Raw genomic sequence first — 27,515 nt, forward strand, 5'->3', positions numbered from 1 at the left:
GAATATTCTTTTCTCACCTAGGGAAAACAAAACTATTCAAGAGCACTGATTCAAAAATTGAATAGTTATTTATTGTTCCAGAAGTACATTGCTCTTTTATACATATTTCATAAATGATACAGGATTTTACACATGTTCAGGTTATTTTTTGTTCTTTTTTTTTTTTTTAAAGAAGGACTTTTCTCCATGCTCCCTCCCTCATCCCAAACACACACCAAGGATTCAGCTACAGGATTGTGTTCATTTTTTTTCCCTTTAAAACTCATCACACAAACAGGATAAAACAGATAAAAAATAATCACACGATGTAATTAAATGGAAAGACAGAGGAAAAGGGGAAGGGAAAAAATAAAACTAGAAACATGCACCCATTCGGTCCAACATGCCACTGAGTGAGAAGAGGCAGCAATCTCAGCTGTGTTTCCACATCTGCAAGGCACCTGGCGTCTAGTTAATACTGAATTATTTTCTTTCCTGTATTTTTAAAACATGGTTTCTCCAAAAAAACAGAAGCCTCTTTCCATGACACAGTGAGGAGTAGTAGTGAAACATCAAAAAAAAAAGCAGCCAGCCTTTCGGTATGTAAAGCTTAGTGTCCTTCTCCCACCTTCATCCTGTCTCCACAGCATTTATCAGCAGGGTGCTGAACCAGACTGACCTGCTTTGAGTGAAGAGATGTTTTATCTGCTTAGAAAGCAGCCAGCCTTGCCTAGGAGAGAGGGTAATGGGTTGACCTTCCTTCCTTTATTTCTTTTTAGCTAAGAACAAGAGATTTCATTAGCCACTCCTAAGAAATTCTGACCTGTGGACACCAAGTTCACTTAAAGCTACCTTAAGCAGGGGAAAGTGCTACAGAACCAAAGCAGTTCTGTGTCTTGCACTGTAAGATCCCCAGGCTCCCAAAAAGCCTCCGGGCAAGGGAAATGCTTTGATGATATGTGAAACCTTCTATCCCATTACACAAACAGTTGAATACCAAGTTTCATTATATCCCATGTTCCAAAACTGTTACTTAAAAGCAGGAGTCATGATTCCAGCAACAGTTCTGTAATCCTTTAAGCCTTCATAATTCCATAGTCCAGGTGGCTATCAGATTTGGGGCAGGAAGAGGGGAACCTCCCTCCCTTAAGACTGAATATAAAAAACCGCTCATGCAATGCTGCCATGGATTTCTAGAAGGAGCTCAAGGGCATTGGGACACAAAGTTTACATAGTTATTATGGAATAATCCAAAATATTGATTATCAAATGTCCGGAAGAAAACTCATTCCTTCTCTCACTTGGCTACAACCAATCTGTGCTACAAATAAGCAAAGGAGGAAGTCAGTGGAGCACAGGGGATGAGCTGGGAAGGGGAAGCTCACGGTTTTCCAGTAGAAAGCAGTCTTGTAGTAACTTTATAAAAGAGACCAGGGTCTGACCAGAAGTGTGCGTGTTAATGGTGGTGGAGTGCAAGTTCTGATCACCAGCCAGAGCTCCAGGTGGCTTGGATTCTTTGTTCTTTTTTTTTTTTCTCCTTTTGTTGTTTTTTGAGAGAGAGAAAGAGAGATCAGAATCAGGTAAAGGAAAATTTAAAAAGCTAAGCAGGCTGCTGGTGTCTTTTCAAGAGGCAGACCCTGCAAAGCTGGAAGAAGACACCCCTACACCCCAGCACTACATTCTTTTCATGAACCCCCCCAATCCTGTATTTGTACACAATCACCATTCTGAAAGTTTTTAAAATATGACTATTTGCCAAGCCCTTTTCAGAACTAACATTCCACAATGTCCCATCTTCAGATTTGAGAGATTTCCCCCCTTCACAGTCCTTTGTCTTGATTTAAGGTAAAAACCCTCCACCCCCCACACCACGTCCCAGCTTCCACCTGCAATGCTTTAATTAAAAAAGGCAAGAGCTATGAACAGGTTTTTTGCTGGGGTTCAGAGCTTCTTTGCTGATCAGTCCTTTTCAGAAATTTGCTGGATGGGCAGATGAACTTGCAGTGGGTCTCGAAGCCTCTTAAGGTCCAATTCTGCCTAAAAGTAAAAGGCATGTTATAAAGCACAAGCTCCCAAAACAACTTCCCCCAATACCATTTTCCTTTAGAGAAAGGAAAGCTTTCCCACATTTCCTTATTTTCTCCCTGTCCTGCAGGAAATTTTCCAAAGAGTAAAACAAAGTTGCAGGCTCATACTCGGGAAAACCATTCTCAGCTGTATTTCTCTGAACTTGCCTGCATGCAGCCACTTAAAGGAATTTGGTAGGGAAGATTTGGATTCCTGCAAACTCACTGGAATATTAAAAAAAAATAAAAAGCCAACACAAAGCAACATCCCAACTAGATTATTAGGGATGGTTGATTCTAGAAGAAAAGCTTCAGGGGAATAGGGCCATCCAATGGCATCTGTATTCAACATGGCATAAAAAACCACAGAAAGACCTATGGCTCCTTCCTTACACAGTTCCTTCTCCAAGGCAGGGGTAGAACTCGTCTTGCCCTGGATATCTTACACTGTCATTTCTAGAGCCTGGGAATAAAGGATGATAGAGAGCAGCGAAAAACAATGTGGTAACTCTGCTTCTTCTGCTCACACCATCCTTCTGCAATAAGGCTCTGAGAAACACGAGGAAGTATCTCTATCAGAGTCCTTTGCTGAACAGATCCCACAACGTGGATAATCTGTCAAAAGCGTCTGTCTCCAGAGTCTGAGAAATCTGCCCCCACTGACTTTAACAATACAGCCACATTTTCTGAACATTTTTTTCCAGGACTGCACTGAAGTGCTATGTCAGGAAGACCTGAACTGAATGGATGCAAGTCTTTATTCCTCACTAAATCCATCTGGTGTGTAGGAGCTGAGGAAAAAAGAAATCTTGAATTAGACTCCTCTGAGGCATAAAGCATCTGAAGCAACTTAAGACTTGCTAGCAGTGTCTGAAAGGCCCTTAAAAATTGATACAGGTTTCACGTTGATTTACACATCCAGCAGTTCTATTCTGTTCCTGGGAATATCAAAGCCAAATCAGTGATTGCAGTGGGGCTGTGACAAGAAAATGGGCTGAAAACTTAAAATACATTCATTCTTGCTTGAGGTGTGTCTATTAATAGTATTGAAGAGCTAGCAAGCAGTAATTTCTTTATCTTGTTTCTGGAAAAATTCTTGTTACCTGAGCAATTGCATCCTTGAGTTGATTGTATTTCTCTAGGTCAAATCGTGTCTTTTTGGCTCCTTTATGGAAAAATAGTAAGTACTGTCTGTCTCTAGCATCTGGATAAACATATTCCTGAAGAGAGAAAAAGGAGAGAAAATAGGAATAAAGCTACAGCAGGGAGGCAACACAAGATGCCACAGCACAGTATGTCTCAGGTGTGTTTGGGAGAATGACCAGTTTCTGACAGAAGGCACAAGCCTGGTCCAAGCTCACACAGTGGTGGGTGATCCCTGCCAGCAGCTAAACCCCCACCCAGTCACTCACTGCCCCACAGCTCGATAAGAGAGAGAAGAGAATCCAAAGGTAGGAAAACAACAAGAAAAACAATACTGTAAAGTTAAAGACAGTTTAATAACTGAGGGAAAAAACCCCACAACAACATAAGAGTAATGCAAAAGCAATCACTCACCACCTCCTGCCAGCAGACCAATGCTCAGCCAGACTCTGAGCAACAGCTGCTTTGGAGAAACTCCCTCACAATTTATTACAGAAGGTGACATTATATGGTATGGAATATCAGTTTGGTCAGTTCAGGGCAGGTGTCCCAGATGTGTTCCCTCACAGCACCTCACCCACCCCCATTCTATTGCCAGAGGTGGGAAGTGGGGGGTTAGGAGGGGGCAGACCAGGGAAGAACAAAATCCAGAGGTGGCCTTGATGCTGTACCAGCACTGCTCAGCAACAGCAAAAGCACTCATATGTTATCAAGGCTGTCTTGGTCACAAAGGCCAAACACTGCACACACCAACTGCTCTGAAGAACATTAACTCCATCCCAGCCAGACCCAGCAAGTCAGACATTTGCTTCTCTACCCATTTGTTACCCTCCAGCAGTGAGTTACTATCACCTTACTCCTGTCCCCAGGGTGTGAATCCTTCCATGCAGAAAGAACAAGAATTAATGTATTTTGTACTGACAAGTTTGTGGGGAGAAAAGGAGGGAAAAAAGCTATAAACACCACCCCTGAAATGATGCAGCTGACAGACCCCTGGGACACCATGCTGGAACACCTGCAGCACCTGTTCTGATGGTCTTGTGACAGTAGGGACACTTTGAGCCCTCCCTTCCTCTTTATTTAGGTGGGGTTAGGAAGTGGTGAGACAAACCCTGTACTAGAAAACCTGTAGAGAATCTCTCACAATTACAAGGATCCAGAGACAGATTCTTCATCTGGACAGGAGGCCAGATCTGTGGAAGGCCTAAACAAAAGCATTTCCAACAAGATGCCTGATCTTTGGTCTCTTTAAAAAGGCCAACACGGGCATGTGACAGGGGTGGGTTTCCTTGAAGCTCAGAAGGTACCTCATGCAGCCATACCTGTCTGTACTGACCGTATCTGCCAGCACAGGAATCTGTTTGGCTACAGCAGTCAGTCACCAAACACAGAAAAGCATTTCTGGTAAGACAACCAGCCAGGACCACCACCAGAATACCCCACAGCCACACAACACCTCCCTGGCCAGCACAAATTAATCAAGTGGCATCTGGGTTCCAACAGGATAAGGAAGGGGCAAAGCAGATTCTAACAGGCACAACTTTGCTATTTTTCTAGGGAGCAGAGGCCAGAGAAAGTCTTCTAGTGAAGTGTCAATATCAGCACAACAAGTCCTACCTGGCGGGTCATTACGAAATAAGCATACATTGCCATGGCACTACCATAGGTGATGAAATAGGTGACTGGTTCCATAATGTCCCAAGAATATTCCCACCAGGTGAGGCGGGCCAGAATCCCAAACTGAGTGGCCATGTAGGCCAGGCCTCCCCACAACACAAAGGTTGTCCTCTTCTCTGCTTTCCTGCTGAGTTCCATCCTTACCTGCAGAAGGCAGAAACACACACACCTTGCAGTCTCAGAAGTCATTATGTTAATATTGTTAAGAGGTAATAATGTTGTAAAAATAGTCCCTTATATTAATAGTAACATGAAGTGGATTGAAACATGATTTGATTATGCATGATGATTATACAAACAAACCTAAACCTCTTTTCCATCAGTATCTTGTCACCTATATTTACTCCAAGCATGCTCTGAATGCCTCAGGAAAGTATTTACTTCTCTGTGTTCAGAGATGTTCTGTTGCACTAGCACCAGTCTTTATTTACTAGCCAGCTCACTTCTGATTACTTAAAGCAAGGAAACAAAATATTTCCACTGAAACCAGAAGCAAACATGGTTTGGTAAACACTTGGTTCAGTGATCTTAAAACTATTTGAAGCATGCCAGGGACCCAATTACAACTTGGAAATACATTCAGGCTGCATTTGGAGGATAAATACGACACACTGAGAAACTCCTTACTTTTTCTAGAGGTGCTAGTTGCTCCTTCAGTTCCTCTAGTCTCCCTATCAGCTCCTTCTCCTTGTTCAGCTGGTGCTCCTCGATGCTCAAGGCTGTGTACAACTGCTGAACCAATGTCTTCACATCATTCAGCGTCGTGGCATTTTCATGGCTTAAGAGCTCTAGGAAAAAACAGAGGCTGCTTTATACACCTGTACCCACAGGGCTTCTCATACGCCCTTGGAAAACCGCTATTAGTCTGCACCGGAAACAAACAGAACTGTCTTTTCAACAAAGAAGTCTTTGGAAGAGCTCCAGAACTCTAAGACAATACAAGTCCCTTAAAAGAAGACCAGGCTTTATTACTGGATATTCCTAAAATTTGCTAAGAACAAGGAAAAGAAAGATGTCCTATAAAGCTGGCCAGATATCAACAGCTGCTTCTGAATCATATTTATATACAAGAGAAATGAACTAAACTAGCTATAGTCCATCACACCAGCTGTCAAGACACAGACAGAATTCAGACTACAGACCACCAGCAACCAGAGTTATTGGTGGTGGCAACTGAACATCATGGGTTAGTGTCCTGGGTTGAGGTGTATTCCATTACCATCCTCATGAGCAGTGGAAATCAGGTGGGGCAGTGTTTCCTTGCCTCCTCCCCCCAGACTATCTTTCTGTTAATGGCCCATCATTGTCCTGCTGCATGACTCAGAGATAACTCCCTCCGGACCATCTTCTGTTAACGAGCCTAATCAACACCTGGCCTCATGACTCAGTACCCCATTGTGAGATGCTCCACCCAGAGGGAGGAACCAAGCATCCCATCGTGGATATAATCTGGGACTCTGAGCACCAGAGACACTCTTTCCACTGGATTTCCAGAGGACAGGAGCTACACAGCCACCACTGGACTTTCTGAGGAAGAGCAGACCCCTTCTACTACAGGATCACCACTTCAGAGGACTGCTACCACCACCCTGCCTAACAGGGACTCAGGTTGTATCTTGACTCTGTCAGTGTTTTCTTTTACTTTCTTTTCCTTTTCTTTAATTTCCATTAAATTGTTATTCTGACTTGGTGCCTCTCACTGGTTTGTTTTCAAACTAGCACAGTTAGGGACCCCCCAACAGTCTCATCAGCAGCATTTTGAGTGCCAGTGCCAAGAATTGTTTCCCAATACTCTGTGGGTAACACCCCCCTGCTGTGCTGCCTACAAAGGAGTGAACTTCTCCCTTCTGGTATTTAGAAACAAGAACAGGGCCATGACTCAAAAACAACTTTATCTTTGCATTCAAACACCAAAAAGGATTCCTAGAGAATACCAGTTCATAAAGGAGTTGCGACTACTTGTATTGTGTTACACTACACAGGGAAAAAAACAAGTTTGAAATTAAAGCAAAAGATGTTGACATTAACCAAATAAATTAATTTTTGTAGCATCCTTGGGCTTGTACTTAAAGTTATTAAAATATGATTTTACCAACTCAAAAAGCTATGGACAGCTTAACACCAGCAGCTCAAGGAAAAAAAGTGGCTCAGTTGCCTGTGCCAAGACACACAAAATACACAATTTCCTTCTAGTTAAAGGGCTCCTGCTCCCCTAGGAAGAAAAATCCAAATGTTCCTACTGAGGTGACCATCAAGAAGTACTTATTTAAAACTACAGTATTCTGGTGTTTACATTTTCAAATATACAAGGTGATCTTGTAAAAATGGAAAAGCAACAGCCAAAAAGTTTGACAGAACTAACCTCAGTGCCTATTTGCAGGCACATTCATTTTAGCATGAACTACAGAAATCTCCTTGGCAAGTGCATCCTGGGAAACAATTTCCTGTAACTGATCCCAGAGCTCACTTAGCAGCACACAATGGGTGACAGAGCAGAGTAACTTTTGTGTGTGTGATACCCAGTGGTTTAGATATCCAATCGTAATGGAGAGCTTTCTGTTAAGGTGCTTTTAATGAGATGGGAAAAAACCATCTCTAGCAGAGGTCAGTCTACGCCACATTTAGGAGAGAAAGAGCATCTCACCGAGTACTGCACTCCCAATTTCAGAAAAACAGAACAATAAAGTAGATAAAAATCCCCATCTGTGCACCAAGCAGAACAGTATTTCCCAAGCTGTCCCTTTTATTTAAATCCTCAGACACAACTACAGGCATGCAAGAACCTGGTGTTTTATGAAGGCTATGAAGCTACCCAGAAGAAAGAGTAGAGGGCAGATAAAAACACCGAGGTCCTGCCTCCACCAGTAACACTGAAGTGTCTCAAAAGCTTCTTGCAGGTTTTCACATCTTGAAAATCACACACGTCCAAAGAATATTATTGAAATGGATTTTCTTGTTGACTCAAAATAGGTCGGTTTCCCTTCCCTTCCTAGCTGATTCTTCATAACACAACCTTCTAAGGGCACAGTCTCCTTTATTTCACTGTTTGGTAGCTAACAAGGTTTTGAGGTTTATCTGCAATTGTCAAAGTACCACACTTAAATGGAAACAATGTTAGCTCTCAGGGGAAGCAACAATTTATTCTTCCAAACCAGACAATCTAAGTTTCAATCTAATTCCCATCTTATATTGTATTCCCTCAGAACGAGTTAAATTAAATTACTTTTCAGTAATTAAAAATAATTTTGAAAAACTTAGAATTTAAAAGGAATTATATTTCTTTGTTTATTCCTCTTGGAGGCTGGGGGGGGCACTAGCTTTGAACAGAATGAAATATCTGCTTTTCATTAGTAATTATTCTGATTACTTGGAGATCTCTAAATTGGGCTCCAAGGGCAGGATTAGAAACCACAAGGTTTCCCTTTAGAAACAACGCTTCATGCTCCTGAACAAGTTAATAAAGCATGTTGCAACGAAGCAGGGAGCTGAATACCGAAGTGTACTCCCAGTGCTGAGCAGAACCAGGCTGGTTTACCTCTCTTTGGTGGTCTGACATGGTACGTGACATCATTAATGATCAGTTTGAAGTCATCCAGCAGAAGCAGGTCAATGCCTGTAGAGGAGGCCACACGTGTGCCATCTGTAAGGAAAACACAGATGATGCATTAAGCAGTAGTAACAAAGGACTTGAACATGCCATGGCTAAGTTGTAACACCATCCCAAATCCAGCTGTTGGGCTTCCATTCTTTCCAAAAGATGATGCTTTTTGCCAGGACAAGGAAAGGTGGAAACGTGACTGAGTTTCCATTGCTAAAGCAGGATACTGTTTCGCTTGTACCACCTTCTCCACCCAATTCCTTACAAACTGATTTGAACATTAATGTAGGTTGCATAGCTTGCAACTTTCCTACTAAATAGTAGGGCACTCACCAGAAAACATCTCCATTAGGACTGATTTCCTCAGCAGCTCTGACTACACAATATTGTTACTCTAGGAATGGCATTTCTACCTTCTGCTTTTTCAGGAAAGTCGAAGAACTCACACCACAGCAAACTTTTACTTCAAAAGCAAAAGGCCGGGTGAAAACAGCAGGCAAGCAAGTAAATCAATTAGTTTGTAAACAAGAGTACCTGCTGAGTAGATTGCAACCCGATCAATTCCTCTGTCCTCTGCTCGCAGCTGTTGCAAGAACACCCCAACAGAGTCTGAGATGGGTTTCAGGGTGAACTGGCAGCGCTCGCGCCGCGATGGAAGACTCACAGAAATCACAGGCAACCCGTTTTGGTAAACCACCGTCACTTCTACAGAGACAACAAAAATACAAGCTGATCATTAAAAGATAACAGATCTCCATTTGTCCCATGGAGAAAGAGGCAAACCTGATTGTCATCTGAATAGAACAGACTAAACTTTTGATGTTACTAAGAGACATGGCCAAAGAAAAATGGAGGTATAGCCAAGACTCTCGCTCCAGTAACGTGGCAGTCATTTTCTGTACTTTTTAAAAATTACTGACACTAAACTCAGTCACCTTTATTCTAAAGGCAACATAATATCTAAAAGCCATAACGTGGTAGCACAATATGTTTTGGTTAGGTTTTGAGAATAAAAGCATTTTGGACTATGGAAGACAAAACACTGCTGTTTATCAGGATTTATAGCTCAGGAGACAAAGGCAGATTGTGTATACTAGGAAACACCAAGGAAGGACCAACTTCAAATATTTTTATCCTTGTTTAGTTCTGGTTTCCTCCTCCTTGTCCTGAGGCAAGACATTTAAAGAAAGCAGTCAGGAGCATGAGGCTGTAGGAAAGCAGCACTCCAAGTTTAGGCCTCAAGGTCATTTCATCTAAAATTCATGGGATCGATATGCTTTGTACTTCTCCAGACAGGCATCACTACTTAGGTGTAGATAAAACAAGATTTTCAATTTCTTTGGAGCTGCCAGAAGTTTTTCTGAAAGCATTCTTAAGGATTTCAGTAATTCTAAAATCCATGGTAGTGACCTGTATGAACTGTAAGCTGGTTATTATTTTACTGCCACAACCTGCTCCTGGTGTTTCATGACATCCATACATAGAAAAGAGAAGTTATAAGTTCATATTCCCTAAGCCCTTTACTGAATTACCGTTGTAATTGTCCTCAAGTGAGGTAGCTGCTAAGGTATAACAGCACACCTAAAAATGACTTGCTTTTATAGGTATCTTTCTTATGTAAGAATATACGAGGTTTTTTTATTGCTCAGAGCATTTGCTGTGTCTCAAGGATGGTGCAGTCACACCCACCCACAACTCATCTGCCTCAGTATCCCCACCTGTTGCAGCTTCGGTCAACTCCTGTCTCCTTAAACTCACTGAACTCATGGATTGACATGCTAAGTCATTTTAAGCAGCTAACATCAAAACCAGTCAGTCAGAGTCAACAAAAGTAAAAATGAAGACAATATTATTTTAACTACCAAAGGGAACTAGCAGGAGAAGTCTTGGGGCAACACACCTTTCCAAAAATAAAGGATCATGGATATTAAAAGGATGTACCAAGTGCACTTGTACAAAGCCAGAAGAATTCTCTTCTCATTCTCAACTATCACACACCTTCATGAAATGAATCAAGCATAAAAAGGCTTTTTCCCTCTTGCAAGGGATTGCTACCTTCAAGTCCTTAAAGACTAGATGGAAGCAACCAAGTATGGACACCTAAAATGACTAAAGCATCCTAAGAGGCCCCAGTGTTTGAAAACCTATCAATGCCTACTCTCAAGACTCGGACAGCTCACAGGATTTTAGTAGCTTTAGCATTTTGAAGCACAGAATTCAGAGACAACAATCAGATATTTACCGGAAAAAAATAAAGCAAAGTGTTAATTTATTTGGACAGTTAGAATTTAGAGCTCCTTAGCAGCAGCTATTATGAAAGCTACCAGGTTTTCTTTAAATTTAAAATGCTACCTAGATAATACAGGCAGTGAGGCCATTTCTTTGCAGAGCAGAAGAGATAACAGTGTTTGCATTGACACTTTTTCCATGCATCCCCACTGGTACCGCACCACAGCCAGAGCTCCAGGACTGCCAGCTCTGGAGGAAGTGCCTACCAGGACCAGCTGCACTTGAGGAGTCATCAGCATTAGGAGCACAAACAAAGCCTTTCACTAGGATTTTCAGCTTAGGTGAAGTATCAAAGGCCAAATTATTCCCCCTCAAAAGACAGGGTCAGTAAGTCTGGAAACACAGCTGCTTTATGCTTTCCTTACAAACTCCTTGTAAAAGTAATTTCCTAGCTTAATTCACTGGTGGGGAAAGTCCATAACTCCAGGTTGATCCTCCCATCACCTCCCACACAAGTAATGCTGGTCAGATTTTCACTGCATTGAAGAAGGAAGAGCTCAGAGGCAAATAAAAAAAAAAGGAATCTGAAGGACACAATAGCACAAACCTAACAGACAGCAGCAGACGACTCCAGCAAAAGTTATTAATAAGCCCCTCTGTGATATGGCTGCCTCATTCTTCTCTCCCATAGCCCTGTGTGTCTTCTGTATCTACTTCACAAGTTACTAAGTGGACAAAGCATTTGGCACCTCAACTAGTTACAGAGCTAAGGTTTCAGCTGATCTGCCCTAGCTAAATTTTAAGCCAAGATTTAATTGCATGGAACAAGTAAAAGAAAGTAATTTTATACAAGTGTGCTTCACTTACATTTACAGACACCCACAGCCTAGCCAGGAATGGTGCTAAATAAGACCATGGAGGATTTGTAAAGCTTTAGATGCTATATTAAGCGTGGGGTTGCTTTGAGGTATGAGTTCCATCCAAGCAGCACAAAGTTTGGACTCAATCATATGTGCACCAGCAACAGGTCATGTTTTCTTTTTGTTTGTTTTGTTTTTTTTAAGATTTCCATTTTTGCCTAAGATCAAGTTGAGCAACACATGAGGTCAAAACAAAGTATAGTAAAAGAAGAAAGTGTGGCCGAAGAAGTCAGTGTTGAACACTGGCTACTGGTAAAAGTCAAGTTATTGGAAGAAATAATGAGAGAAATATTCAAGCATAACACAAGGAGAGGTAAAATCAAATCAGGCACACACAGACATTATCTTCTCAACCTTGCACATCCTCTACAGTTGTACCTGTTTAAGTCCCCAGGTTTTCATGTAAGCTCTCCAGAGCAGTCATGTTCTCTTTGTCTTTGCACACTTGTTATCCTGGCAGTGGAAGCAGGAACCCTTCATTTATTAGCTTTCAGGTCTTATTAACAAGCCAAGGATCCACTCAGTGCTCATGTCTGTTAGCACAAGTGATCCACTCCTTGTGCACAGCATGCAGATGTTAAGCAGGCAGTGAGCTGAAAGCTGCTCCTTTCCTCTTTGTATTCTGGCACACCAAGATTTTTAAAGTTCCACCAGTGCACCCTTTTGCTTTATGCTCTGACAACCTTATCAAAAAAGCTTAATGTTTGAGCTGTCCCGGATTTTAAATAAAGGAATAACATTGCATTGGTGGCTTGATTTGAGACGCTTGGCTTCACAACTTACTCACTGCAGCAAATGATGCTTTTGACCATTTTGGCACATAGCTGACATGAACTGCACTTTTGTTACAGAAATGAGGTTAAGGGGGCAGGCAGAGTCACAGGACCACAGACTGGGTCAGGCTGAAAGGACCACAGCGGGTGTCCTGGTGCCACCTCCCTGCTCAAGCAGGGACATCCCAGAGCACCTGGCACAAGACTGTGTCCAGACAGTTCTGGAGTATCTGTCCTCAGTGAGGGAGACTCCACAGCCTCTCTGGGCCATCTGTTCCAGTGCACAGGAGAAGTTCTTCCTCATGTTCAGGGAGAATTTCCTGTCCATCAGTTTCTGTCCTTTGCCTCGTGTCCTAGAGGTTGGCACCACTGAACAGAGCCTGGCTCCAGCCTCTGGCGCTTCCTTCAAGAAGGACAGTACCTTGAAGGGTAAGGATCATACAGGCTCACAGCTACATCAGAAAGAAGTCTGGCAAAAAGATTTGGACAGTTGCATGCAATTCCATCTTTCTTTATAAAGCCTGTCCAGTTTTGTAAGGACAGTTCATAGAAAAGTTGCCCATTGCCTTAATTCTTCTTGACGTTGTTCTGTGTCGCTTCCTTAAGCTCCAAACGGGATTGCTGCCCGGCCAAAAAAGCCTCAACCACAAAAGGGGGCAGGGAATGAAATGTAAGTTAGGGAAGTCCAAGTGAGGCGGGAGCTGGTGCACGTGTTACTCACCGTCAGAGGGCACTACGGTACTGCAATACACCACTCTCACGCTCTGCCAAGGAGACAGCCGCTGATGCACCTGGAAAACACAGGCACGGCAAAAAGGGCAAATGTTCAGAGTCTGGCAGGATCGCACCCCAGGGCCACCTCCTGATCCCGTCCCTCCCGCCGGCCCCTTCCCCCGTGCCAGGCACTTCCTCGATCCGCAGCAGGGACAGCCGCAAACCAGGAGCACCTGTCAGGAACAGCCTCTTCCCTTCCCATCTGTCACCCCACAGGGTTTCCCCCCTCAGCCAAGTTCACCTCTACACACCTCACTCTCCACACACGTAGCAGAGAGCCTATAACAGAACAGCTGTGATTTGTTTTCCTTCATGTAACATGTATTTTTAAAGCCACATGGTCCATCAGTTTACCTTACTACACAGACACAGTAGAAATCATATTAAAGCACAAGTCTTTAAAGGGCAAAAAAAAGAAGGTTTTTGCATAACCAAGAGGGATGTTTACAGAGTCGTGGATGAACAGGTTCATTCTCTTTGGTTGTTTTCCATGCCAACATTACTTTTCTCATGTCCTTACAGAAGGAAGCCAAATTCCAAGACACAAAGTAGTAAAACTGCCTGTGCATAGAAGAACAAATTGTTCCAACATAAAAAGCAAGAATTGCAATACTGAGCTATAAAAATAAGAAACTACAACAGCCCAATGAGAAAAAAACCACATGAATGGGTTGTAGGTTCTGCAAACTTAGCAAGAGACCCATTTGCCCATGAAAATCTAGAATCAGACTGATTTAAAAGTTTATCTTTTGATTATATTACACTGGTTATACACTAATCCTTCCCCAACACTGAGATTACAACTCTGGCAAAAAAACAGCCCAACTGTAAACCAGAATAAAGTGTAACACACCAGCTCTCACCTGTCCCTGGTGGTTTATATTTCAGTGGCTAGCCTCAGATTTTTCAAGAGCTGTTGTCCAATTTGGACATTCCTATGGTCTGGGATACTCTTTCTTTGCTGATTGCTAAAATACAGCTGCCAAACCTATATTTCTATAAAGGTATCTCACAGGGAGGACTTAAGTAAATTTCTAATGAAGCTTGCAAACAAAACCTAGGTTGTTGATTATTTCTCTGCCAAATTGTCCAATTCTCTGTGTTTCATGACGTTGCCTTTGATAACCTACTTAAAATGGCTTTAATTGCTACTTCACTTGTCCTTTGAAGCCTGGTAGCCAAATCAAGGATAGTTTCTACTAATCTTTCTTGAAAGCAGGACCTTTGGCCCTGATGGCCACTGCACTGACAGCTCTAGAAATTCACTGTGATATCTACTGTATTTACACTTCATTTCTATCAGTTTTGACAATGAAAATCAGTCATTTTCAATTTGCCTCCTTTCGAGTGCATTTTCAGCTTCCCAGGGTCAAATCAGACAGTCAGCATGCGGAAAAGAAGTGGGCACTAAACAGCTGTAACTTCAGCAGGAAGTTGCGTGTTTCAGCAAAAGTAATGTAAAAACTGCCTGTGTGTTGGGAACCAAAGGGCAAATTTGCCTTTTTGCAAGTGAAATAAGCAAATCTTCTTGACTCTCTGACACCATGTGCTACCCCTCCCACCTGAAGAAAAACAGGTTTTTAGACTGAAAACTAAACACAGCTACAGCCCCACATCCTGTACAAATCCAGCTCTGTTGTCTTGGCATTACTATTATTAACAAAGTCAGAAGCTTCAGGGATCAGAAGTGGTACCACATGCAAATCGATTTTCAGAACCAATTTTTACCCTAGGAGAGGAATTTTAATCCTTCTAAAAATAGTATCAGATACAAGAACAAGCAGGCAGAATTCACACAGGGAGACACAAACCCTCCTCAGTCAGAGAGCACTACCCCAAAGACTGTTTATAGACCTGTTTTACTTGATCCCACAGTACAGCTAGCACTGATAGGTTTTTACTGCTTCACTCCCCCCTCTACACAACATTAATCATCCATTTTTCAAACACTGCACAGCAGGACTCTGGCCTTTCTACCAGCTGTGAACGGCAGCCCAAAAACGCAGTTCCCAGAAAATCCTAAACCTCGCTAAACCCAGCACTATCCCACTGCAAAATAACCATGTAACTGGAAGATATCACCAGGTAGCACATGCAAAGACTTTACCTTAAGGCTATGAGTATCTGACAGATACAAGCTCGCTCCAGAAGCCTCCTGCACTCATACAACAAGAACAGGGAAAAGGCAAAACAGGTTGAAAAAAACGGCATGTTAGGTGACTCATCAAAAAGCTGAGGTGCCCCCAGACTTCACCCCTTGGACAATTCTTGCATCCCAATATGGGCCGAACCCCTGGTTCATTAACACCCCCCTCCCCAGCAGTGTGCTGCCAGTACATGTGACAGCAGAGACGCTGTTAGAACACACAGATCTGTCCCTCCTGCAGCTCTGAACGGTGCCGTGCGATACGTGCTGCTGCTACGATTCCTTATCTACAGAAACAGGCTCTACTGGGTAGGAAGGGAAAAAAAAGAACAAATGAACTCAAAACTGAGCAGAGGCCGAAATATCACAATATGTCATCCAAGGTTAGCAAGAGTTTAAGGAGTCATCCATCATTTTTATTCCTGAAGGGAGACTGTTGTTTTAAAATTGAGATGGAGAGAAATATTTGAATCTGTTATCCAATGTCTGCAGTTCAACAGCTTCCTACATAAAGATGTCAGAAGGCTGAAGCTGGGGATCAGAGCAGTGCAGGGCAGAGAGAGGAACTCCTTTCAAGCTTTACTGACCAGATCTGTCCCTCAGGCAACAGCTCACTCCTCTTTCAGCAATGAAGTGTGGAATAACTGCATCCAAATTTCAGTTGAGACAGACTTCCACCTCTCCCAAAATAAGCAATGCTTGGGAGTGTGAAAAGCACCAAAGCAGGACCACTGAAATGAGAAGCTTTAAGCACTAGAATAACTTTCTGGGTCTCACAAGAACACATACAGGAATTCACTTTCCACGTCCATTCATTTCCTGCCTTATCTGCAGTAAGATGCACGTTAAGAGGCTCAGAGTTATGCAGCAGCTGCACTCCCAGAATGATTAAAGGAGCAAGAGGAAAAAAGTCCCAGTCCTCTATCTAAAACTAATGCTTCCTCCAGCCTTGTCCAGGTCTACATTAGACAACCCAAAGGTAAAAGTAACAGGATTTCTGTAAGTCCTAATGTGGCTTTCTCAGTACTACATGGGGGACAAAGTTAACCAAAGGCCTGCTGGAAAAATCAACCTTTTAGCTACCAGTGAGTGCTCTCTGATGGGAAAAGAGAGAGCACTCCTGTTCTCCAGGTATGTAATTATCAATGATGGAATGCTAACAACTTTAGGAGATTGAATCTCCAAACCCTAATTAAAATCAGAAAAGAGGTTGTCCGGGGAAAAAAAAAAAACACAACACCCCAAGCATGAAAAACGTGAACGAACATCTTGCTCTAGAACTCAAGTAAAACATGCTGCTAACTCATTACCTGGAGTACCAGTGCAGCAAGAACTGCAAAGGTTTTGTGGAAAACAGAGCATTCTCTGCATAAAAATGTCTTACTACAAGTGAAGCATTTAAGAGACACATTTGCAAGTGTCCCCTGCAACATCTATTTTACAAATTATGAGGGGCCTCCTTTAAAGGAGGCTGCCTTAAGTCTGATACAAACCAGCTCACCTTTTCCAACAAGCAATAGTTATTTTCCTCTCTATCCTGACTTTCACTGCATGAAACACTGAATGTCTGTCCTGGCTCTAAAAGTGGTTATCCTAAAGCCTCCAGGCTGAAATCTCAGTGATGAAAATTGCTGTGAGCTTCCCCGAGCAGCCGCAGCAACCCAAGCCACCCACCTCAAACATGCTGAAGGGCTCCATTTATCCGTCTTTCCCTCACTTTTGCTCCTGTACTCAATCTGTTATAATTTAGTCTCTCCTAAACAGCACTTTGATCCTCAATTACCAAGTCCCCTTCTGTCCTCCCTTTTTCCTTCCCCTCACACCAGCTGTCTGCAAAGTAAAGGAGACTCAAGGCAAAACCATGCCCTGACCAGAAACCTGCTGTCCAAGGGATGTGATGTGTGACTTCCCAACAGAGCCAGTGTTTTTGCACCAGCACATAAGCTCTAACTTGATTTAAGTACATTTAGCTGTGGTGGATTGACTGGGGCCAGCTGCCCAGCCAGCTGCTCCCTCACTCCTTGGGAACAGGATAGGAGGATACAGGATAAAAGTATAAAGGCAGGGAGATCAGTCACCACTCCCCACTGGCTTAACAGAATGGACTAAGGGAAAAGTTGACTTACTGCCAATTAAAGCAGATAATATCAAGACACAGGTTGAAATGAACACTTCCCCCCAACCCAACCCTTTATCCAGGATCAAACTCTGCTCAGAGACCCCTTAGACCCAGGCAGTACACGCTGAGACCCCTCATCCCCTGGGTACCCTACCCAGAGACCCCTCAGCCCCAAATACCTCACAGAGATCAGAGACCCTTCAACCCCAGACACCTCTCAGCCTCCTGAGAGGCCCCACAAATATCAGAGATACCCCTCAGCCCCAGGCAGCCCACACAGCCTTCAGAGACCCCTCAGCACCAGACACTCCTCCCAGTCCCAGGCAACCCATCCAGTGACCATGAAACCAGTCTGCTAAGAAAACCCTTCAGAAATGAGCCAGCGTGGGGCTCTGGGCACTCACAGGACCCTCCCAGCCACAGCAGCCCCTCACTCCTCTCTGAGGGCAGTGGCGTGACGAGGGCAAGATGGCGGCGCCTTATGAGGGAGCCAGCTGCTGCCAGCGCCCAGGCACTGCCCTGCCAACTTCAGCTAATTCCCGCTAATTCCCCCTCAGCATCCTCCCCGCCTTCCTCAGACATCTCCAAAGGGACCAAAACAGACCCATGGAGATGTCTGCCTGCATCTCTCACCCCCTTCTTTTCTTTTCTTTCTGAGGTACCTGGACATCGCTGCCCACTCCCAGAATATCTCTTTGAGACAAAAAAAAAAAAATCTCAATCATCCTTTGAAATTGAGCCAAACTTTACCAGGGATTTGCAACCCTGTATGGAAGGACTTCTCCAGCTTCTTGCTACGGCCTCTGGATATATTCACATAGCCACCACAACTATGTAGTATTGCCCTTAAGGCATACAGTGGGCTGCTGTTTGGGAGTCTGGGATGTGATAAAACACCCCTTGCTCCCACAAGGGTACTGCTCCCACTGCCTCCATGCAAACCCCCAGGGATTTGGCTGGAGAGGGAATGCAGGGGGGGAAGCCTCTGTACCCAAGAGCTGTGCCCTTGCAGTGATAGCCACAAGCCATATACTCCAGAGAACTTTGTATAACCTACACATTAGCAAATGATCTTCATTTGCCTCAGTTCTCATTCCTGCCTGAATTTGCTCTTCTTCCAGCATTAGTACAAAGCTCCATCACATCTGCTAGGAAGGGAACATAAACAGGAGGTGAACTATAAATACTCCCTTCTCCATCCTGCTTCCTTTGCCCATCTGCCTAAAAAGAAGCAGGTAATCCACAGTTTCCAGGAAGAGGAGGGGGTAGGAGGAAGGAGATTAGTTCTCTGCAGAAAAGGGAAAAAGCAGGGATGAAGTAACTGTTCCTCATCCTTCATTGTGCCTTTCTCCCAGGCATTACTGCTGCTCTGGGGATACTGATACAAGGAGTTGCAGCAGGAACACCACTGCATTTGATGGCTTTGATTGAGCCTCCGAGAGACAAGAGAGGGAAGAGGAGGAAATAAAAGGGAAAAAAGTTGAGCTGACATGTTAAGCACATCAGTCAAGCAGAATCAATCGCTTTTAACAGGTGCTTCCCTTGCCACCATCCACATCACTTCCCCCCCAACTGAAAACCAAATCAAAACCCCAAACCAAAACCTTCTCTCAGTCTGTATTCTTAATTTTATTGCAAGTATCAACAACTTGCAGAGAATTACCCTATTCCTAACTGAAGACAGACGATAGGCAGGGTACACCAGACCCCCACGCTCCCTCTCATCCAACCTTCACACAGTCCTCCCTACTTCTGGCAGGCAACACAAAGCAGGGCTGGAACATCTCCCCGACAGTTTGTGATGCCAGATCACAGTTTCACTATGAAAGTATTTTTCCTTTACTGGAGTAGGATGGTTTGGATTCCACTTATTTAATACAATCCTCATGGTTACGAGCGAGGGGGAAAAAGCTGAGAATTTTAATTCCTTTGAATCCTGAAGGCTTGAAACATAGAACCCAAAGAAAACACTAGGATGCATTTAAACCTGTGTCAGCTTTGAAACCTGAGAACTAAATTCCTTTCCCTAATTTCCAGATTCATCACTTGAGTCTTACTGAAAAGGTTTATAACTCTCTTACCCAAATTAAGGGGGCTGTCAACCACTGTTTAAAAAAAAGTTTGAAGAATTCAGTGAATTCTGAGCTCACAAATTTCAGGGATTTTCTCTCTCTCAGCCACTCACAGCTGAAAACTGCGTAACTAACAGAGAAGGCATCAGATGGATTCCCCTCAGTGATTTCTCCAGGGCAGCTTAGCTGTTGTTTTGTTGTTTGGTTTCTTGTTTGATTTTCTTCCTCTAGCACTTACAAACCCCATCAGGCAACTCTTTCAGTCTCTGTTAGAAACAATTTAAAATGAGAGCTCTTGCCCCTGTTCTCCTACTGCAAAAAGCTTCCCAGTGAGGAAACAGCACCTCACTGACACACCCCTGCACTTCCAGCACCAAGAATGAAACTATAAGCAGAGTTATGAAGTGAGATTCCTGCAAGTGCAAGGAAGTTCCTTCTGCCTCGGTGCATGCTGGGGAGCAGCCAACTCGCACTGGTTTTCCAGGGAAATAAACTCAGAAATGAGGGAACCTCACTTTCAGCTCTTGAAAAGACACAGCAGGATCTTGCAGACCTCAGAGTTGGTGCCAGCACATGCACAGCTTGGGAGGATCTGCATGCTCTGAAATACTGAGAGGTGCAACATCCTGCAAGCCACAGCAGCCCAGCACATCCCACTACTGTAGTAGTCCTACACCATCAATTCCCTGCAGGAAAGCACAACACAAAAAAAAAAATCTCATCTCTCTGGCTAACCTTACACCTGGGTTTGGTCCAAAAAGTGGTGGAACAGAAAGGTAAGTACTCTCAGACAGCAAGAGGCTGTACCCACACAGTCACATCCAGGCAGTCCAACCCCTGAAAGACAAAAAGCAATTCCTTCTCTTGGATTACGAGCCTTACAGGGTGAGCCTAGAGACCAAACTCGCTTTAGGATTTAATCCTTTATGAGGCACTTAAGCAGGGAAGTTTAAGTGTTGCCCAGAAGTGCCAGACAAGCTTTGTATATACTCTCAGTTTCACAAGTTTGGGTCCTAAGCAGAATATTGCAGGTTTGGCTACAAATACCTGCAGCCAATTAACATTGGTCAGTTTTTTTCTGGAAGAAATACCAAAGTGTAGAACACTCAGCTTGGCATTCTTCCCTGCTTTCTATGTTCAGTTTGCAGCAGTTCAGTACCAGGTGTGATTAGTACAGTAAAAATCAATCCTTTTGCTAGTCCCACATACATCTCATGGAGCTCTGGAAGAATCTTCCAGTTGATTAAGGGTGGATGCCTGACATTTCCCCCCCTGGATACACTACCTGCCATAAGGATTGTTACTGTGCAACTCTGGCTTCTAAATCCCTTATGTTCCCTGGCAAGAGCAGAGCAACAGAAGGAAACGAAAAAGATTCCAACAAAAATATATGAATGCTTTAAAGCCGTTAGAGAACTCCATTTCATTGTGCCACCAGACCACAGATCAAGGATGCTTACATGCAAACTTAATATCCCTATAATGTTAATGTTTAATATCCTTTGGTTAATGATGTACTTTTACTTATTTTGCAGGATAGCCTCCCTCCTGTGCCCTGAAAGAGAAGATGGTGCAACGCTCACCTCCTGTGTGCCATAGGTACGTGCCTGGAGAGGCAACTTGGCAGAAATTAAAGCACAGTGCTCTGCAGAGGCAGATCTTTATTGACAAACTAATAATGTGCAGGAAGCACACAAACACGTTAATTTTGAACCTGACGCTTAAATAGTGTGTTAAATTCAGTTCTGAAGGTTTCCTGGTTCAGCCTTTCTCAGCTCATCTCACCTGGTCTATTTGCAAGAGGAGATCATAGAATCATAGAATCCTGGAATGGTTTGGGCTTGAAGGGACCTTAAAGATCATCTTGTTCCACCCCCTCTTCCCATGGGCAGGGACACCTTCCAGTAGATCAGGCTGCTCCAAGCCCTGTGCAGCCCAGCCTGGCCTTGGACACTGCCAGGGATCCAGGGGCAGCCACAGCTTCTCTGGACACCCTGTGCCAGGGCCTCCTCACCCTCACAGGGATGAATTTCTTCCCAACATCCCATCTAACCCTGCCCTCTGGCAGTTTAAAGCCATTCTCCCCTCTAAATAGTCTCTCTTTTTGTAGGTTCCCTCCACATACTGGAAAGCCACAATTAGGTTACCCCAAAACTCTTCTTCCCCAGGCTGAACAATCCCAATTCTCCCAGCCTTTCCTCACAACAGGGTGCTTCATCCCCCTAACCACAGGAAAGTGGGGTTGACCCCTTCCATAGAGCACAAGCAGCAGCCATAGGGTATGCTGCAGCATTCTGTGCATGGCTTCAGAAACACAAACTTGCTCCTCGCTCCTCTGGAAGAGAAGCTTTTATCACCTGTGGGACTGCTCCCCAGACCCCAGCCTTGGCAGCAAGTGGGGCTGACTGGAACATTCACTGCTTCATCATCGGTCATCTCTGGCAAGATAAGCAGGAAGCCCAGAGATCAAAAGGTTTTCATTTAACTGACCACTGACAAAGGGAATGACTGCAACAGCATCTCCTAACAGCTCAGAGCTATTCATTTGAGCACCTCCTGCACAGCATTGCTGTGCTACAACACTCAGTGTAATTATGCTCAAATGCATGAAAGCACAACAGAGGCACAAACAGATGAAGTTTTAGGAAAGCTATAAACTGAAGTGGATGGCTTCACTCACAGCCAGTGCCACCCTCAAAGCTCAGTCATATCCGTCACTCCTTTGGGCTGAGCCTGTGGGGACAAGAGGCTGGATGCCCTCGGGAAGGGCTGCTCCCCTTTAGGTGCCACCACAGTGCCCATGTGGCCAGGCCACCTTCAGCACCAGTCCACTCTGTCCCTTCCCGAACCTCCCTCCTCTGGCTTGGCAAAACCAGTCAAAACTGGGTTTATAGACATGCATTACACACAAACCCACCTTCAGTTTATATAATGATTAAGTCGAGGTATCCAAGCTAAAATCACTTAAGAATCTTTAAGAAAAACAGAGCTAAGACTTTCCCTAACTTATCAAGTTAACCACTGCCAGGATGTGTGATAAACCAGGACTATCCAAACATTTAATTCCACCTCTTTGTTTAAAAATACTGTTTTCTATAAATTTTCTGTCCCCCAGATCACAAGGCTTGTTTTAGTAGGATTTAATCGTAATTTTTCAAATTTTTTCAGCTCAAGTATTTTTACTTTGTTTTAAAAACACAGAACATATAATAATACTGCATTTACACCTCTACCTACAGGTTTTTTCCCCCTTAGAAACTGTTGCACCTCCATCCAAAGAATGAGACACAAGGAGGATCCAACACAAAACAAATCCATTTTCAACAGCCTGTCTCAAAAGGCCGATTTGACCTGTTTGCCCAATTAAAAGCTGCAAACCACACATCAGAAATATACATGTTGCAAAAAGTGTTTGCAGTTCACACTTCTTTCCTATGTGAAGGCTGAGGTATAACTCATATTTAGAGATTAAGAAGGCTTGGAAATGAACCACTAGAAAAAAATTACTAGGAAAGTGATCACTTTTCTAGTCATTAAGGCCATTTAAGAATGAACAGTCCTGGGAAAAGAGATTATCCTAGAAGAGAGGGGTTTGGAATGGAAAGTAACAGATCTTTGGCTTGATCACTTCCTTAAAGCTTTTCCAAATCAATTAAACTGGGTTTAATATACTGTGATAGGTGTTCAGTGGTCTAGAAGAAGGCAATTTACAATTTGGCTCTGAATTATACAAGCTGTCAGAGACACCTTTACAGTTTGTATTTTCATTGACAGCCTCAGTTAGTTAATGAAAATTGAACCATTCTTCTCTGGAAAATTGAATATACACGAAAAAAAGAGCAAAAAAGCCTCTGTGGAGAAGCCATGAAACGACAGGCATCAAGGTAAGGACTTTGAAACATACTTCAAAACATATGCTTTCAATCCAACTGAGGAGGCTGGCTCAGCTCACACAGAATCACATACTCCCCATACTTTCTTTCCAAGAACCTTTTTAATGCTTTCTCACTGCACTAAATAGCCCTGGGAACCAGGACTTTTCCTTTGATCCAATGCTAATTATCACCTAAAGCTCTTTCAACTGTGAATCCCAGATTTCTGCTCCTCTATGGGGATAGCCTTAAGAGGCCAGAGAGAATCATAGAATCCCAGACTGGTTTGGGTTGGAAGGGACTTTAAAGCCCATCTCATTCTGACTCCCTCCTATGGGTAGGGACACCCTCCAGTACACCAGGCTGCTCCAAGCTCCATCCAGACTGGCCTTGAACATTTCTAGACCTGGGGCAGCCACAGCTTCTCCAGGCACCCTGTGCCAGAGCCTCCCACCCTCACAGGGAAGGATTTCTTCCCAACATCCCATCTAACCCTGCCCTCCAGCAGTTTGAACCCATTCCCTCTTGGCCTGTCACTATGTGCCCATACAAAGGTCCCTCTCCCTCCTTTTTATAAAAAATTATTTTGGCTGTATTGGGTGAACAAACAACAGAGAGAACAAGTTTCCTCAGCTGCCATGCTGGTAGGACTCTGCCTGGTTTTCTAAGCCTGTGAAATCTGCTGGGATCACAGCCCTGCAGTCTGGGACGTGGAGTTTAGAATCATCCCAAAATACCTATCAACAAACTGGAAAGGGCCAGACAAAAAGGAAGAGTGGTTCAGGGCTGGGCCTCCATGACAATCAGTTGCTTTCATCCCTCCCTGCTCACGCTGCTTTGCTGATGGGTGGTACTGGATCCAAACAACTTGTAAGTGAACCACAACTAGCTGCTGCAGCTGCTTGTCACAATTCTTTCCAACAGGCTCTGCTAAAAGCTTGCATATCTACAAATGCTCTCAGGAGACATCAAAGGCAGATCCCTCTTTCCACGGGTTGGTTTTTTGTTTGTTTGTTTGGTTTTTTTAGTACAGACAAAGCTTATTACTAAAATGAGACAAAGCAGCAAGGTGATGAGCTTAGGTATGAGGTCCAGGCACTTCCAAGCCAACAGCTTATCCTTTTGGGGAGCAGGAGCCCTGATGACGCTCTGGAACCGACCCGGACAGCCAAACCTTGCGTGCTTTCCCAGCAGAGCAGTGAAGACACATTAGCCCTTGAGAAAGCATTAAGGGAAGCACTAAAATAGCTGGCTGGGAGCAGTGTAAGTGGCTGTCCAGACAAATACGAGGAGAATCCATAAAGAGCTCTGGAGGCAAAAAAATCCTCAGTGGAAAAGCAGACCACTGTTGCAGACATGCAAACCAGGAACACTTACATCAAGTTCAGACTAAACATCAAAGATCACTAATTTCTGAGGGGAAACAGTCAACAATGGAAACTAAAAACACGCACAAAGCACAGCTGGGAAAGCAGTAGCTAGATGGGCATAGAGCAGGGAAACAGGAGGAACACAGGTCACAGCCTTGCTACAGCACTGCAGGATACTGCACCAGCTGCAATCGTATTTGCTCAGGAATATAAGAGCCCAGCAAATCCCCTCAGCCAGAGGGCATCCAGACATGGATTGTCTACAGACAAGCACTCTTTCGGCAGTGACATTTGCAATGACCTCATACCATCACCAATGAGGAGGTTACAGAGCAAACACCCCCCTCCCCAAATTTTATCTTGCCCTTTCACACAGCAGGCACAGGGTACTTGAGTGTTTCAAAGCCAGTTTAAAAAGGCAAAAATCTCATCTCTACACTGTGTTCCTGTAATTCAAGAATATCACCATAAATCAGGAAAAAAAATTCAGGCAAAGTTATAACTGCAGGAGTTTGAATACAGCCTGGGAATCACGCTTGGCTGGTGGGTGACTGGCACACCCTTCTCCTCTGGGGATAAATTTCTTTTCCACATTAGGAATCCAGAAAGATTCATTCTGATATGCCTCCAGGCAAGAGGAACAGAATTAATTTAAGTTCACTGGAGTTTTTTTCTGAGAGGTTCTCAGCATGCAAATGCTAACAAGGTATTTATGAAGTTATGCTGTATTTGGAAAGAGGGGCAAGGGGAAACCTTGGCCTATTCCAGCCTTTCTGAACAAGGTCATCACCAAGTTATCACAAGCCCCTACTTACACCAAGGGGCTGGGCCACCACGTACTTCAAAAACCACAGTATTTCAACTTCCTAACGTTAACAGAGACACATTAACAGTTTTACAGTCTAGAACACAGTCTGCATGGTCCTTGGCTTGGAAGCATTTGTGAAACCTGTTCTATTTCTCAGGTATTATTTGTTATTAATATGTACAGTATGTTTAACAACACAGCAGCAAGTCTGACAGACCAACAGACACCGTAATAAGTCTGATCAGCAATAACTGCTGTTCTTCTCACCTTCTGTAGACAGGGAAGATGGATTTAAGTCCAGTAAAACATGAAGTGTCATGAATTTGACACCATGACTCTCTGGATTACCAAAACCTCCACCCTCCAGAACACTGAAAAATTCAGAAGCATTATGTCCCAGACCACTGAGCAACCACCGCTCCTTAGGTTTTGTGGGCTGGTGAGAAACACGTTGGCAAGTTTGCAGGAAAGGGTGTGGCAGTTCAGGGGATGACACCCGGGAGAGGCAGCTTTCTCATGCACATTTATTACTGATTGATACGTAACTCCTTTTTTGGAATTCTACATCTTCCAGACAGAAGTCCTGCCTAAAGAGGATTAGATACCTGGCTTCTCAAAAAAAACCCCAAGTTCTAGGAAAGCATCCTGTAAAAGTCACTCCTCTTACCCAAGTGTTGGATCCCTAATTTCCCTGGACAGAGGCAGCTCCTCTGATGTTTAAAACCCTCAACACCCTGCAGAAATCCCAGCAGGAAATCAGAACACTCTTGTCCCTGCTGCCTGAACGCCATGAGTGTGCAAAGCCAATTCCATCTCACGCTGTGGTGCTGATCCACCTGTATGGGAGTCATGGCAGCTCTTTTCCAGGGAGTTGGCACTGGCTGCATGAGCCCCTGGGGACATTTCCTTTGCAGCCACCTCAAGGCTACCAAGCCACAGACCCCTGCAGTTTTGTAGAGGCTCACCTTGTTCCCTCCTGGGTACCAGGAGGTTTACAGAGAGGGGCTGTAAAACTGCCCCCTACTCCCCTTTAACAGCCCTGCACAGAACCATCAACACCTCTGACACATCTTAGTGTAGGTGGTGGCTGGGTAAGAAAAATAAGGACCTATGGACCTTGTATAAATGAAATTTACGAAGAAAAACAGAAATAAAGCCTGCACAGCCCCAAACAGATTTCAGTAAGCTTTCCCCACGCTATTTACAGCCCAACAAGAAGCTTAAAAATGCTCATTCTGATCTGGCTAGAAGGAACTCACGCAAGCATCAGGCTCACCTTAATGGGGTGACACGAACTTCTTTTGGTGCCCCAAACCTTCCTAGAATTGCATTTAAATGCAAACTCCTTCCCTGCTTCCCTCCTCTTCCTAAAAGCCAGGATTTCTTTAATTCTCAGTCTAATTAGGAGATAATTTTAACTCTGTCACTGGTTTGATTACGCTGGTGCTTAACCACGCTATTAAGCAAATCATTAGCTGACATGTGGTACCTTCTCCCTCTGACAGAGACACTCAGCCTCAGTGGGAAGGACAAGGGGAGACTCCAGAGAAAACAACCACTGCCAGTCCTAAGATTTAACAGGCACTGCTTGGGCCACCATATTCACTTTATCATGAACAACAGGGGCAGGCAAGAGAAGCAGCTGGAACTGCAGTCCAACCTGCCTGGCATCCCACATCCAACGTCACCTGTGAAGGACAACAGGACAGCTTGATCCTGGAACCACCCCCGAGGTACCTGAGCAGCACAGGAGCTGTACCAACCAAGCAGACAATCAGTTTTCTGTACTTGAACACCAACCATGCAAGACCCTTCCTGCTCCCTTTTTACACCACCAGGATCTGAGACTGCCTATGGCACATTCTAGCAAGGGGCATTGGAGCCTATCAGCTCCAACTTGGAACTGCTGCTTTCCACGTTTACTGTTCCAGGAGAAAATACAGCAGGTTCAGCCATGTGCTGCTGCCTG

General features: G+C 43.9%; 1 protein-coding gene across 4 annotated transcripts in view; it reads right to left on the bottom strand.

Moving 5' to 3' along the window:
• Positions 1-49: 49 nt before the first annotated feature.
• Positions 50-27,515, bottom strand: part of MCU (mitochondrial calcium uniporter) — a 77,545-nt gene continuing 50,079 nt past the window's right edge. For 3 of the 4 annotated variants that reach the window (XM_069018897.1, XM_069018901.1, XM_069018900.1), the window contains 7 exons: positions 13,107-13,176; positions 8,998-9,168; positions 8,401-8,505; positions 5,493-5,653; positions 4,806-5,009; positions 3,149-3,265; positions 50-2,012 (listed from right to left, as the gene is read on the bottom strand). In XM_069018897.1, coding sequence (XP_068874998.1) covers positions 1,896-2,012; positions 3,149-3,265; positions 4,806-5,009; positions 5,493-5,653; positions 8,401-8,505; positions 8,998-9,168; positions 13,107-13,176 — 945 coding nt within the window. In that variant the 3' untranslated portion in view covers positions 50-1,895. Of the gene's footprint in view, positions 2,017-3,148; positions 3,266-4,805; positions 5,010-5,492; positions 5,654-8,400; positions 8,506-8,997; positions 9,169-13,106; positions 13,177-27,515 lie in introns of all 4 variants that reach the window. The other variant, XM_069018898.1, reaches the window with a different exon arrangement.

This window comes from Aphelocoma coerulescens, chromosome 6, assembly GCF_041296385.1.
Source record: "Aphelocoma coerulescens isolate FSJ_1873_10779 chromosome 6, UR_Acoe_1.0, whole genome shotgun sequence".
NCBI lineage: Eukaryota > Metazoa > Chordata > Aves > Passeriformes > Corvidae > Aphelocoma > Aphelocoma coerulescens.